The 13,289-nt window shown below is 38.2% G+C and overlaps 1 protein-coding gene across 1 annotated transcript in view; it reads left to right on the forward strand.

Annotated features, from left to right (window-relative positions):
* The window catches only part of LOC122651568, a 117,154-nt gene that overhangs the window by 5,239 nt on the left and 98,626 nt on the right, over positions 1-13,289 (forward strand). The window contains exons 3-4 of the mRNA XM_043845005.1: positions 4,896-4,991; positions 6,897-6,949. Coding sequence (XP_043700940.1) covers positions 4,896-4,991; positions 6,897-6,949 — 149 coding nt within the window. The remainder of the gene's footprint in view (positions 1-4,895; positions 4,992-6,896; positions 6,950-13,289) is intronic.

A 13,289-nucleotide genomic window follows, 5' to 3' on the forward strand; every position in this document is an offset into this window, starting at 1 on the left:
CTTTGTTCCTTGTTATTGGTCCTGGTTTAATTGGCTTCTAGTAAGGCTTTACCCTATCTAGAACTACATTAACCAGTACCTGTATTGCCCATAGTTGTTACAGCGGCTAGGCGAATCAAGGCGGTCGAGGGGTTTAAAAAACAAGTTGGCACCAACAAGGTGACAAGGTATCGTCTAGGCGACCAAGGTGACACCAGAAATCAAGGCGAGAGCAAGGCACCTGGATGCCAAGGCGACGCCTTGACAACTATGGTATTGCCTTTCACCTTCAATTTGGCTACTGCCATAAAGAGAGGGAAGGTGAGCTGAAGAGAGAGCTGCATCAACTGGCGTTCTAACTTGTCTCTGCTACCACGGCCTTTTCTGTTGCATGGGCAAGGAGTTGAACTTCACATACTGTGGGATGACAGGTGAGGACATAGTCCAAAGACAAAGATAGTGCTTACATATGGTGGGGATGTTGTAATTCGGGGTCATTTTTTTTTATGTCTAAAAAATTATTTTCAATCAGAGCCATTTTGACAGCATTCGCACACACCAAATTTACTTTGACCGGAATATAACTTCTTAATTATAAATCAGATTTAAGTGATCTTGGACTTGTTAGAAAGCTTTGATTTGATAGCTTTCCAACAAATCCATGATTGCTTAAATATGATTTATATTGAAGGAGTTATTTTCCGGTCAAAGTTAATTTGGTGTGCGCGAATGCTGTCAAAATGGCTCTGATTGAAAATAATTTTTTAGACATCAAAACAAATGAATATTTTACTGCACTTTTGGTTTTTAGCTATGTTTTATCATATTAAGATTTATGGACTTTTTAGATTTGAGAAAAACCCCAGCATTAGAAAGTTGAAAATTGCACCTACCGTCGAAAATCCAGTTTTTGTTCTTGAATTGGGGGTTGACTTTTTATCCTTTTGGAATTTTATTTTTTAACTATTTTTATTGGATTCAAATAGGGGGTATTTGTTTATTTATGAATAATATCTTAAGTAAATGAAATATAAAAATCGTTTACTTGAATGATATTAGGCATAAATAAGTGTCTGACTTGGTTTTTGCCATAAATAACTGTTTATCCTAGTTTCGAGCCAGGTTTCCTCAAGTTTCGATGGGCATGAGGGCCGAAACTTGTGAAATATGGGTTGTTTAGGTTGAAATTGGTCGAAACCAGTGACTTTAAATTCCACCCACAACTCGTCTCGGTTTCTTACGAAACCGAGATTTCTTGATGGTTTCGATCGGGTTCTCTTTCCATGGATAAAGATCTAAAGAAAGATGTAGTGGAGGTCAAAAGATTGGGTGATAAGATTATATCCATCATACTAGTGTTGGAGAAAGAGGTTGTCAATATCGTTTGCACTTACGCACCCTAGATAGGACTGGATGAAAGTAGTAAGCGCCAATTTTGGGACAACATGGATGATTTAGTGTAGGGTTTTGGCCATGATGAAACGATTATTATTGGAGGTGAACTAAATGGCCATGCTGGGAGTGATTGTAGAGGTTTTGAAGGTGTCCATGGAGGCTTCGGGTTTGGGAGAGGAATGAGGAGGGTATCTCAATCTTAGACTTTGTGGTAGCTTATGATCTATCCATTGTGAACACTTTCTTTTAAAAAAGAGAGGAACACTTAGTTACCTACAAAAGTGGGATTCATACCAGTCAAATAGATTTCTTCCTAATCAGAACGCCAGATAAAATGTTGTGTAAGGATTGTAAGGTTATTCCTGGGGAGAGTCTAACTACCCAACATAGACTGATGATCTTGGATATGTGTCTCAGTCACAGAAGCGTAGGAGGGAACCTATGTATCCTAAGATAAGATGGTGGAGACTAAAAGGGGAGTCGCTAGGAACATTTACTGAAAATGTGGTCAAACAGGGAAAGTGGGACTTTGAGGGAGACACCAATGTGATGTGGAACGAGATGATGACTTGTATTAAGAGGGTTGCCAAAGAAGTTCTAGGGGAAGCAAAATTTAGGTGTTAGACCCCTAGGGAGACTTGGTGGTGGCTGGTGGGATGAGGAGGTCCAAGCAGCCATCAAGACCAAGAAAGAGAGGTTTAAGATATGGCAACAGACTAAGGAAATAGAAAATAAAAAGAGGTATAATGAGGCCAGAAACGAGAATAAGAAGATGGTGGGGATGGCTAGGGTGAGGAATTATGAGGAGCTCTATATTAATCTAAACACAAAGGAAGGGGAAAAATCTATTTATAAACTAGCTAAAATGAGAGAAAAGGAAGAGTACAGACTTTGACCAGGTGAGATGCATAAAAGGGGAGGATGGAAGAGTGTTGGTAAGGGATGAGGACATTGTGAGGAGACGGGATGAGTATATTTGTGAACTTTTAAATGGAGATAGTTGGAATATGCCCTATCTGATTAACTGCGTTATCCATTATGACACCACACATCATAGATATGTACAAAAGGTTGGTGTGGCGGAAGTTAAAGAAGCCTTAAGAAAGATGAAAGTAGGCAAGACACCAAGCCCGGATGAGATCCCAATAAAAGTGTGGAAGGCCCTAGGAGTATGTGGGGTATATTGATTATCTAAGTTTTTTAACAAGATCATGATCACAAGGAAAATGCCAGATGATTGGAGGAGAAGCATTGTAGTTCCGGTCTGCCAAAATAAAGTTGATATCCAGAGCTGCAATAACGATAGAAGCATAAAACTAATGAGCCATACTATGAAACTTTGGGAGAAGGTTATTGAAGCCCGGTGAGAAAAGTGACTGATATCTCGAAGAATCAATTTGGGTTTTTGCCAGGTAGATCCACGACTGAAGCTATCTACTTATTGAGGAGGTTCATGGAAAGATGTAGAGCTAGTAAGAAGGACCTCTATATGGTTTTTATTGACCTGGAGAAAGCTTATGATCGAGTCCCTAGAGATTTAATCCGGCATTTGCTTGGCAAAGAGAGGGGTGTCGACTAAATATATAGATGTAATTAAAGATATGTATGAGGGTGTGGTGACTAGCATTAGATCTGTGGGAGGCCAGGGCAAGGAATTCCCAATTATGGTTGGGTTACATCAAGGATCAGCCCTAAGCCCTTCTTTGTTGGCGTTTATCATGGATGAATTAACCAAGAACATCCAAGGGTGAGGTATGATGGTGTATGCTCTTCGCCGATGATATCGTTTTGGTAGATGAAACAAAAGTAGGGATTAACGCTAAGTTAGAGATGTGGAGATCAACCTTGAAAACAAGAGGCTTTAAGATTAGTAGATCAAAGACGGAGTATATGATGTGTAACTTTTGTCACACTATGATGGATGTTGACATGGTGAAAATTGAAGAGAGAGATACCACCAAGTGACTATTTTAGATATCTGTGGTCTATCATACACAAAGAAGGTAACATATATGATGATGTTTCACAAAGAATCAAAGTGGGATGGATGAAGTGGAGAGGTGCGACTGGAGTACTGTGTGACCAACACATCCCTTTAAAGCTTAAAGGAAAGTTTTACAGGACTGTTGTTTGACCTGCTATGATGTATGGGGCGGAATGTTGGGTAGTTAAGAAGTGCCATATAGCGAAGTTATGTGTTGCAGAGCTGAGGATGTGAAGATGGATGTGCACCAAAACTAAGAAGGATAAAGTGAGGAACGAACGTATTAGAGCTGATGTAGGAGTTGCCCCGATCAGTGACAAGCTCCGAGAATGTCGTTTGCGATGGTTAAACCATGTGCAACGGAGGCCTGGGGATGCCTCGGTAAGGAGGAGTGATCTGATTCCGATTGAAGGAGGTAAAAGAGCTAGGGACAGGCCTAAAATAACCATAGGTGAGGTTGTGAAGAATGATATGCATAGTCTGAGTCTTGTACCAAGTATGGCCTCAGACAGAGCTTATTGGAGGGCAAGGATCCATGTTGCTGACAACGTGTAGCTGAAATTTTCCTGACTGCCTGGGCTATCCTATTTCCTCTTACTTTCATCTTTCATTTTTCATTTTCCATTTCTAACTTTTCTTATCTCATTTCTTCTTTTTATTCTTCTTTTTATTCTTTATTTCTCTTACTTTCCTTTCCCTTTGTGAGGACCTTAGTTTTCCCTACTTTGTTTGGAAAGGATCCATGTAGCCGACCCCATTTAGTTGGGATAAGGCTGAGTTGTTGTTGTTTCTGTTAAAGTCAAAAAAAGGAGAATACTGGATCATGTGTGATCCAGAAATGCATGCGCAGTGGCTAGATGCAATTCTATTTTTGGGTTGTGAGAAGCATGTCAGTTCTTGTATCAAATTGTTATGCAGCTATAGACCACCGAATGACTTGTCCTCTATTTCTCTCTCTCTCTCTCTCTTTTTCTTTTCTTCTGGGTAATTGAATGATGGTTCTTGATGAACTCTTCCCATTTCTATCATTGAAGCAAATTATAGTGTAGATGGTCGTGTTAAGTCCAACTAGATTGCAACTCTGGTAGGAAATCATCTGCAATTGATTTTGATGATTCCTCTTAAGTAGGATTGGGAAATTTTGACCCTACTGAGCAACTGGTTTGGTTTGTACATGTAGAGGTTGGCATAATCCTGCCATTTAAAATTGGGTGAGGTTCAGATTGAGTGTTCGCTAACTGTACCTGAATTCAGCATCACCTAACTTATTGCTGCCTGTGCTCTTAAGTGTAGGTGGACTCCAGCTCTACCATACCTGCAGGATATTTGTTTCTTTCTCCTCCATTTTTACTTTCGTATGTTGAATTTGGTCCATTAAATTAATCGTGTTTCAAATTATTAGTGTATTATGCATGCTTGGTATGTTGAATGCTCTGTCTGTTCCTTATTCAAATTCTTAAAGTAGAAGACTTGATGGAAATGTTTTACACTTCATGTTCACGTTCCTTATTCTTTTCCCCTTTGATCTTATAAATAGGTTATGTATTATGATTCTGATTCGGGAGGTGAACCACTGAACTTCCGCGATGTATTCCTTCATAGTCAAGCTCTTGAAGGCATGACACTGTCTATGGTGAGTAGAAATAGTTGCTGATAATCCATGTCAGTATTCCTTTGTTTTTTATTTTTATATTTGTACCTGGGATGAGTTGTGTTGGGCTGTTGGCATAAATTAAGAGTTAAATGCAAAGTTCTTGGTGCTGCAAGGGTGAGGTGGTGGTTTTGCTAATGCAGCTTAGGTGCAGGGAGTCGCATCTTATGAACTATTATCAGCCTGTAATGTTTACTTCCACATGATTTGTGGAACTCAAATTGATATTAAGCAAATATTTTGCCATGGAATATTGGGAGAAACTGTTAGGAAACCATATTATCATGGGTGCATTTTTTACTATTTGAAAATAGGGTTTTCCCTCTCGTTAGATGTAGAGGTTGTGCTAGGTTATTGTAATTTGAGAATTGATAGTTAGAATAGCAATACGGGTGTTTTAATATAGTGAAAGCTTGAACAAATTATCAACAGCTGAAAATCAAACAAAAGCCAACAATAAACCCTAGAAAAGTACCAACAGATTTGCTTCTATTAGAAAAGAGTGAATATTGGTTTTACAATGAATTAATTGCATATAAAGAAGACTCTACTCCTAACTTGAATGATTCATATGGCACTACTAACTTTTAAAATAGGGTATGCTTGGATAACTGATAAAACAGCTTAAAGAAAGAACGAAATAACTTCACTTACCAGGAGTATTTATGTCTTGTTAATAAAGAAATAAAGAAATATACTCCAAAAACGATAGGCTTAAAAAGTTGGCCAAGACTTGGCGTTCCAGAAGTCTACATGGACTATGTTGCAGCCCCTAGATCAGTGTTTGATAGGAAACCTTTCTTTACTTTTTAAGGGGGTGTTTCATTTATTTATTCGTTATAAATTAGTTGAGGAGTTGCATTTATTATGATTTTAGTATTCTGATTATCTGAGCTCAACTAAAATTTGACCATCTAAAAAGGCATGGAGGTCTTCACGCATTCCATCTTTTTTACTAAATTTTTAAGATGCCAGAAAGTCGACACTCAAAGCCTCCAAATAGCATGGTCTTTGTCCTTTCTTGGCAACGAATCTAACTTTATTCTGCTGTAGTATTCTACCTCACTGTTTACTTTTATGACCTCTGGGTTTTTCAATTCAGTGGGAGGCCTTTGTTCCCTGCTTTCTTGCCTCATTTCAATGCTATGTCTGAGATAACCCTCATTGTGTTCCCAATTTTTTTTCTTCTTCTTTTGTTAGCACATGTATGTTTGCCTAGGATATCTTCTCACTTTTCACCGACTGTCCAATTGTTTACATTGTGATCATTGTGTATGATAATTTTCTTTTATGCGGTCACCATTTGGACTGAACCATCAGACTTTGACCATTTGGCGTGGGCTAGAAATATTCGGCTTCTGGTCTGTTTTAAAACATTGGACTAATATCATCCTGTTCTAGGATAAAAGATACCAAAACAGATTATACAATTCTAACTTTGACCCCACACCTAGACTATTAAAATATAATATTTTTATTAAACTAATCCCCATGCTTACATTACCAATGGGCCCCACTAATGAAATAAAGTACTCAGTATTCAACGCTTAAATGTACTGCTAGTTTAAAAGAAGTATCCTACGTAAAGACCCACAGTAATCCAATACCTCCACCTAACAAAATACAGACTTAAGATCCTTAATCTGAAATCAAACCATATCTGATTCTTGAGATCTCACTGCTCTATTAATGTTAGGTTGTATAGCTATACTGTCAAGTGCTATTGTTTGTATAATATAATTTTAAACTATTTTATACAAAAGTTGGATGTTACAATTTACTGTTGTTTTGCCATGGTTTGCTAGTTTGACTGTTGAATTATAAATTGGGCTTTGAATTTTCTGATCATGGAGGTTAACCGCAGGTTGACTCTTTTCTATGACTCAGATTCTTGAAGCACCAAATGAGGAAGAGGTTTCTCTACTTCTGGAGATATTTAGGTGAGCCTGTTACTCTTGTATTTGTGTTTGAATGCTTTGTTTATGCCCTTAAATTGCTAGTTTTGCCTGTTGTATGGATTTACTTAGAAGAAGGGATTGTTATTGACAACTTTTTCTTTTCCCTTTGCATATGATGTGAATTTCATCCACTTTGTTTTTAAGATAGTTGTCTGATTAACTGTTGGTTTCCGTGGCTGTTGATCTCGTTTGTTTTGATTAATAAAATTGTAGAACAGTTAGTAGGTGATTAGATAGCGTTATTTTAAGAAAAACACAAATATTGCATTTACAACTAATTGTCAAAACACAAATGCAAAAGGTTGCGGTATGATGTTAATAGCTGGAAGCTGAATAGTGATTAGTGATGCATGTATTGTTGATTTCAGAGGCATTGATGTTGCATGGAATACTGACTACCAGCCTACCTAATGTAGGACAGGAATGAAGATTCAACCAGTCCCAAACAGGATCTGAAATCAGGGGAAAAGGGCTCAGTTCGATGGGGTTAAGGTTGGGTTGGATTGGTGGATCAATGGGTAGGCTTAAGGTAAAGGTAAAGTGAATGAATAGGTCTGGAATAACACGGAGGTCAAGGGATTAGGCAAACAAATCTGGAGCAGGTTTTCCTTCTCTGCTGATTTGAGTAACAGGGTAGGAAACAGGGTTTTAATGGGGTGGAAGAAATTCTGTAGCAGACAATCTGCGGGGTAGAATGGGATGAAACAAGGATCGAGTGGAGGTCTTAGAGGGGGGAAGGTTTGCTGAAAAGATGGGAGGAAGGTGATGGTGGGATTGAGCAGAAAAGCGGGGGAACGGAATTAGAACGTAATCCAAAAATAGAAACTAACCAAGGAATTGCAGAGCAGGCAGCAACAGTGAGTCTCGACTGGTGTGGGGATGTCTTCTAATGGCTGGAATGCTTGAAAAGAATGAGAACAAGGACTGGTAATGTAGTCCTAGGTAGGAGCAAGGATTTAAGTATCGGTATTGGGTATCGTATCGGTCGGGCGATTTTAAGAGACGTATCGTAGCGTATCGGAGATACGTATCGACCGGTGCAGAAATGCATGAAAATGATCAAAATACACATAGAAATACACTTTTGGACAATAAAAACAATATAAACAAGCAATTTGTGTCATATATCATGCATATATACTAAGAATTGTGAATAATCAATAATCAGACAAGTGCGGCACATTGAAATTGTTATAAAAGATTAAAAGATGAAATTTCTTACATGTAGAGTCACTCTATTGTCATGAAGAGTGGATCAAAGTCATGTCTGTAAGGGTCTTCAACAATAGGAGCGACTATTGTGATAGATTTTAGGGTAAATATATAATCTGCTTGGAATGTGATAGATCTATACATAATGTAGTACATATATTATATACATTAGCATTTGTTTTAAATTTTAGAAGAAAATTTAAAAAAAAAACATTTTAAAGAAGCAATTTTCGGTTTTGGGTAAAAAATGCAAAGAAACATGGATTTTGAACTCAAATCTTTGTAAATGTATACAAAGAATGCAACACTAAGTTAGTTTAACATATTCCCTTTGAATCATAGCAAAAAAAATACCAAAAATCAAAGATTTAAACAAAAGAATCAAGTTTTTTTCAAAAAACCTACCTTTCCCTTCAAGAACACCTTTTGATTTCAAATGTGGGCTGTTAGATGCAGCAAATGATGAGATTTCACCTCCTTTAGGATCGTTTTTGGCAAAGGAATCAAAGCCCTCAACAAATCTTTGGCAAAAACCAAGTTTAAAGATGTTTTTTGATGGGTTTCTCAAAGCTGGAACTGTTTTTTTTCCGCCAGCCTGCTCCTGCTCGAGTTTTCTGTTCTGAGAAGACTTTGGCCCATGTGGTTTTTAAGTTGCCGATACGTATCGAGACGTCTCGATATGTATCGATAAGTATCGGTCGAGACGTCTCGATACGTATCGTTATTTAAAAAAAAATAAAATAATGGTTTAAATCATGTCTCGTCTGTATCGATATGTATTGACCGTATCGTATCGTATCGATATGTATCGGTCGATACATACCGAAACATTCGAGACATTTACATTTAAAAAAAAAGAAGATATGTCTCGACCTGTCTCGTCTCGGCCACGACCGATACCGAGACGTATCGGCCGAGACGATACGATACGCTCTGATAGTTAATTCCTTGGGTAGGAGTAATCCCACTCGGAACTAGGGTAATGGGGTCAATCACAAAGGCTGGCCGATTGGGTTAGGGTTTAGTAATTTAGGGCAAAACTAGGGTTAGGGTTGGATATTGGGAAAGGGGTTTATACTTTATAAGGTATTAATGGGCAGGTCTAGAGGGCTATTATGGTATAAAAAAGTTAGGGTTTGGATGAGTTTTGAAATTCTGCAATTTTGGGCAGAATTGAATTTTAGGTCAAAATTAGGGTTAAATTTAGGTTTAGGTTAGGGTTGTCTTATATGGTAATGATAGGCAGGTGTAGGGAAGTCTAATGGTATAGGTTTTATGATGTTGGAGTGAATGGAAGTAGGTTAGATGAGTTGGACAGCAAGATAAGGTTATTTGAGACAATTCCTAATGGAGGTAGGAGAAGGGGATTCTAGGGTTTAGGGTGGTGGGGGTCTGATGAAACTTGGATCGAGTGTTAATAATGATGTAAGGGATGTATGCTGAAAGTTTGGTTTGAAACTGATGGACAGATCTGAAGTTATGGAGGAATCCTAGTTAGGGATTCAAACTTACTGGATTTGAAGAGATCAAAAGGCAGCAGCTTGAGAACTTAAAGAAACCTCCCGATCTTCACGATGCAAGGAGTCGTAGGAGTCCACCCACCCTATCCACCTTGAGATCCACAAGGATGTACACTCAGAGAGCAATCGGCTATGGCAGCAGCAAGCTTAGAAGCAGAAAATTAATTAATTGAACTGTGGGGGAGCCTCCCACGAAATATTTATTTATAATAAGATGGCCAAAGGCCTTACATCGAATCAGCTTAGGAATAGGGCCCAAGTCTGATTCCTAAAACACTAGACATTGAATCCTAATACAAATGTGATCCAATCCTCCAAAAGAAATCGTGGAAGGATGGAGAAGTTAAAAAAAAAACAACTTAAAACAATTAAAACAGGTAAAAGACTATTTTACCCCTAGTCACTTAAAACACTTAACATAAACTATGTATGGGAAAGAAAAGCTCCAACGAAAATAAAGCAGCAACAAAACAGCAGCCTCTTCAAGGCTTCTTATTCTTCTTCCTAGTGCTTGGACCTGCATCAACTGGAGAGTAACCTCCTGGGCTTCCCACCGCATTGGATCACACACCAGCTCCTTCACAATGGATTGAACACCATGGAATTACTTCAAAAGAAGCAACAGCTTGACAGCAATATTGAATGGCAAAATCGTGGGCTGATTGCCCTCCTGGGTTGCTTTTATTAACTGGAATAAGAGAGCAAGGGGTCAAAATTGGAAATTCTCAAAATTAGAAACTTCCAATTTGGACCTTACTTGAGTTACAAGACACTATCAGCCCAAATAACTCATGGCTGATGTGAGACTGACTTTTCTACTAACAAGTTAAATAAATAAAAGGACTTATATGGGACCACCACTTAAATTAGACCAGCTGAACCAACCGGTTCACTGGTTTATTACAGAGCTCAAGAATTAAAACATTAAACAACCCAGTGAAATCGTGGGCTACTGCTGGACAGTGGCCTTCTTCTTCTTCTTCTTCCTTGAATACACCCTTGGTTCTGCATCACTACCACTTCTTACTAGATACTTAAATAACCCTCTCCAATGCTAGCATTGGGAAAAGAACGGAAACAAAGTCAACTTGTCTCCCATATTCAGACCACTTTTCTACGTCGAAGGACCATGAATACTATTCTAGCTACTTATTTAGACAAAAACTGATCCTGCGGAGCCATTGCTGAAGGTATTCTTGTACTCTCAAAGTGTATGACTGCCTTATTTATTGTAATTAACTCCATCATTGGATTGGTTGCCAATGGTAGAAGACCTACTTGACGGTTCAAAGTGCTATTTTTTGCACCAGAAAATGTGAATATAGGGTTCAATACCAATTTTCACCACACTTCCAAAGTGCAAATATATTTCAAAAGCTCGTCGAAATCTTGGAAATTTCTGTCGAGCCGAAATGAAATGGGAGTTCAAAATGAAAAAAGACAATGTTTTGGCAGAAATTTCGGCGAGATGTCGAAATTTCGACTGTTTATAACATCTCGCCGAAATTTCGGAAAGATGTTACAAAGCCCAAGTATAAAAAGGCTAAAACTCGTCAGTCTCGGTTGAAATTTCAACCGAGACATCTGGTTTGTCCCATTTTGACTTTTGAAGCTGGAACTTGCTATTTTGAGCCTTCTTCTTCGATTTTTTGCCGTATTAACGCCGGAATCACTTGGGAAACACATCATTGAAACTTGTTTTACTATTTCAGGTAAACCATATTCTCCAAAAATGTTTTTTTGAAAAAACATATGATCAAAACATGTTGGTTAGTAATGAATTTATTATATGTCAGACACCGGAGGCCGATCAACAACCTCACAATGTTGAATTTTGTTTCTCTATATATATTATTTATTTATTTTTCTGCATCAAAAATTTGATTTTCCTACAACAAAATTTTAAAAAGTAGGGGTTATGTGTAGAATAGGGCCTATTAGAGACCGTGGATCCATTCCACAAGGATGTACTGGATCGTCTTTTGTGTAAATTCCCAGTTTTGAACGATTCCCACTCATAGGGACGTACTGGATTGTCTTTTGTGGACAACATCTTCACCTAACCAACCCACCAGCTGTGCCCGTACATGCCCCCAGAGGCGTCATAGCACAGTGGATCAGTGGGTAGTTCTTCACACTTTGTTGACCCATGTCCTAGGATAGGTTACCTTCAGTATGTCGATGATGCAATTTACTTGGCAATTGTGGAGGACTATACTCGTTTCTTCTCCCAGACTATGACATGGCATTCATACGTCCTACAGTCAAAGGACAATGCACGTCGGGTCCATCAGACTGAGTGGCATCGATCCTGGACAGCGCAGTAATTATTATTAGTAGACACTTGACTTGTATTAGGAGAGTGTATTGATGTCATCCAAATTATGTACTTAATATTATGAGTCATTGACTCTATGTTTGTATGATTTACTTGTTTAAATTGCTTATTATGTTCTCTAGTACTTGAACAATGTGTAATTACACATTAGGATTTGTCCGTATACTGCCAATCAAGGGTGCAAATCCAAAACACCACTTTTTTGCAATATGAACATATATATGTGTTTATATAGCCTAACATAGGGTTTCCATGAAGCTTCAAGCCTTAATTTGGCCTAAGACCCACCGAAATGACCAACCAAAATCTTGCATAAAAAATACAAAATTTTGGTGAAATTTCGCTATCTCAGAAATTTCGATCAGGCTGAAATGACATTTAATGCTATGAGTGCAAAGAAGACCTAGTCTGTGAATAGTAAATCATCAAGTTGCTTGCAAGTGAGAAGATTTCAATTCCTTTTTGACCCTCTTAACTTGGTATGATAGGATATGTTCTGATATGATATTATTGATGGTCCCGCATCATTTTTTTTTTTGCCAACACTAGGATATAGAAGATATGGATTCGGATCAAAGATTGGACTCTACTAATCAGCCATTGTCATTGATAACAAACTCAGCCTTATCCCAACTTAATGGGGTCGGCTACATGGATCCAAACAAAACAAAGTAGGTAAAACTGAAGTCTAAAACAAAAAAAAGGTAGGAATCAAGAGATGGGAAAACAAAAAAGAGGGATGGGAAATGAGATGAGAAATGAAAAATGGAAAATGACAAATGAAAGATGGAAAATAAAAGAAAATTGTAAGATGAACAATGAAAATAAGAGGAAAGAGGCACAACCCAGCAAGTCAGGAGAATCTTAGCTAAATGGGGTCTGCTACATGGATCCTTGCCCTCCAATAGGTTCTATCCGAGGTCATATTTGGTACAAGACCTAGACGATGCATGTCCTTCCTCACAACATCTCCTATGGTCATTTTAGGCATGCCCCTAGCTCTTTTAGCTCCTTTAATCAGAATCATATCACTACTCCTTACTGGGGTGTCCCTAAGCCTCCGTTGAACATGACCATACCACCTCAAACGACTCTCTCGGAGCTTGTCGTTGATCTGGGCAACTCCCAAGTCAGCTCTAATACAATCATTCCTTACTTTATCCTTCCTATTTTTTCCGCACATCCATCTTAACATCCTCATCTCTGCTGCACGCTTACACATAGCTTCTCAATATGACACTTCTTAACTGCC

This window comes from Telopea speciosissima, chromosome 2 (assembly GCF_018873765.1).
Source record: "Telopea speciosissima isolate NSW1024214 ecotype Mountain lineage chromosome 2, Tspe_v1, whole genome shotgun sequence".
Taxonomy (NCBI): domain Eukaryota; kingdom Viridiplantae; phylum Streptophyta; class Magnoliopsida; order Proteales; family Proteaceae; genus Telopea; species Telopea speciosissima.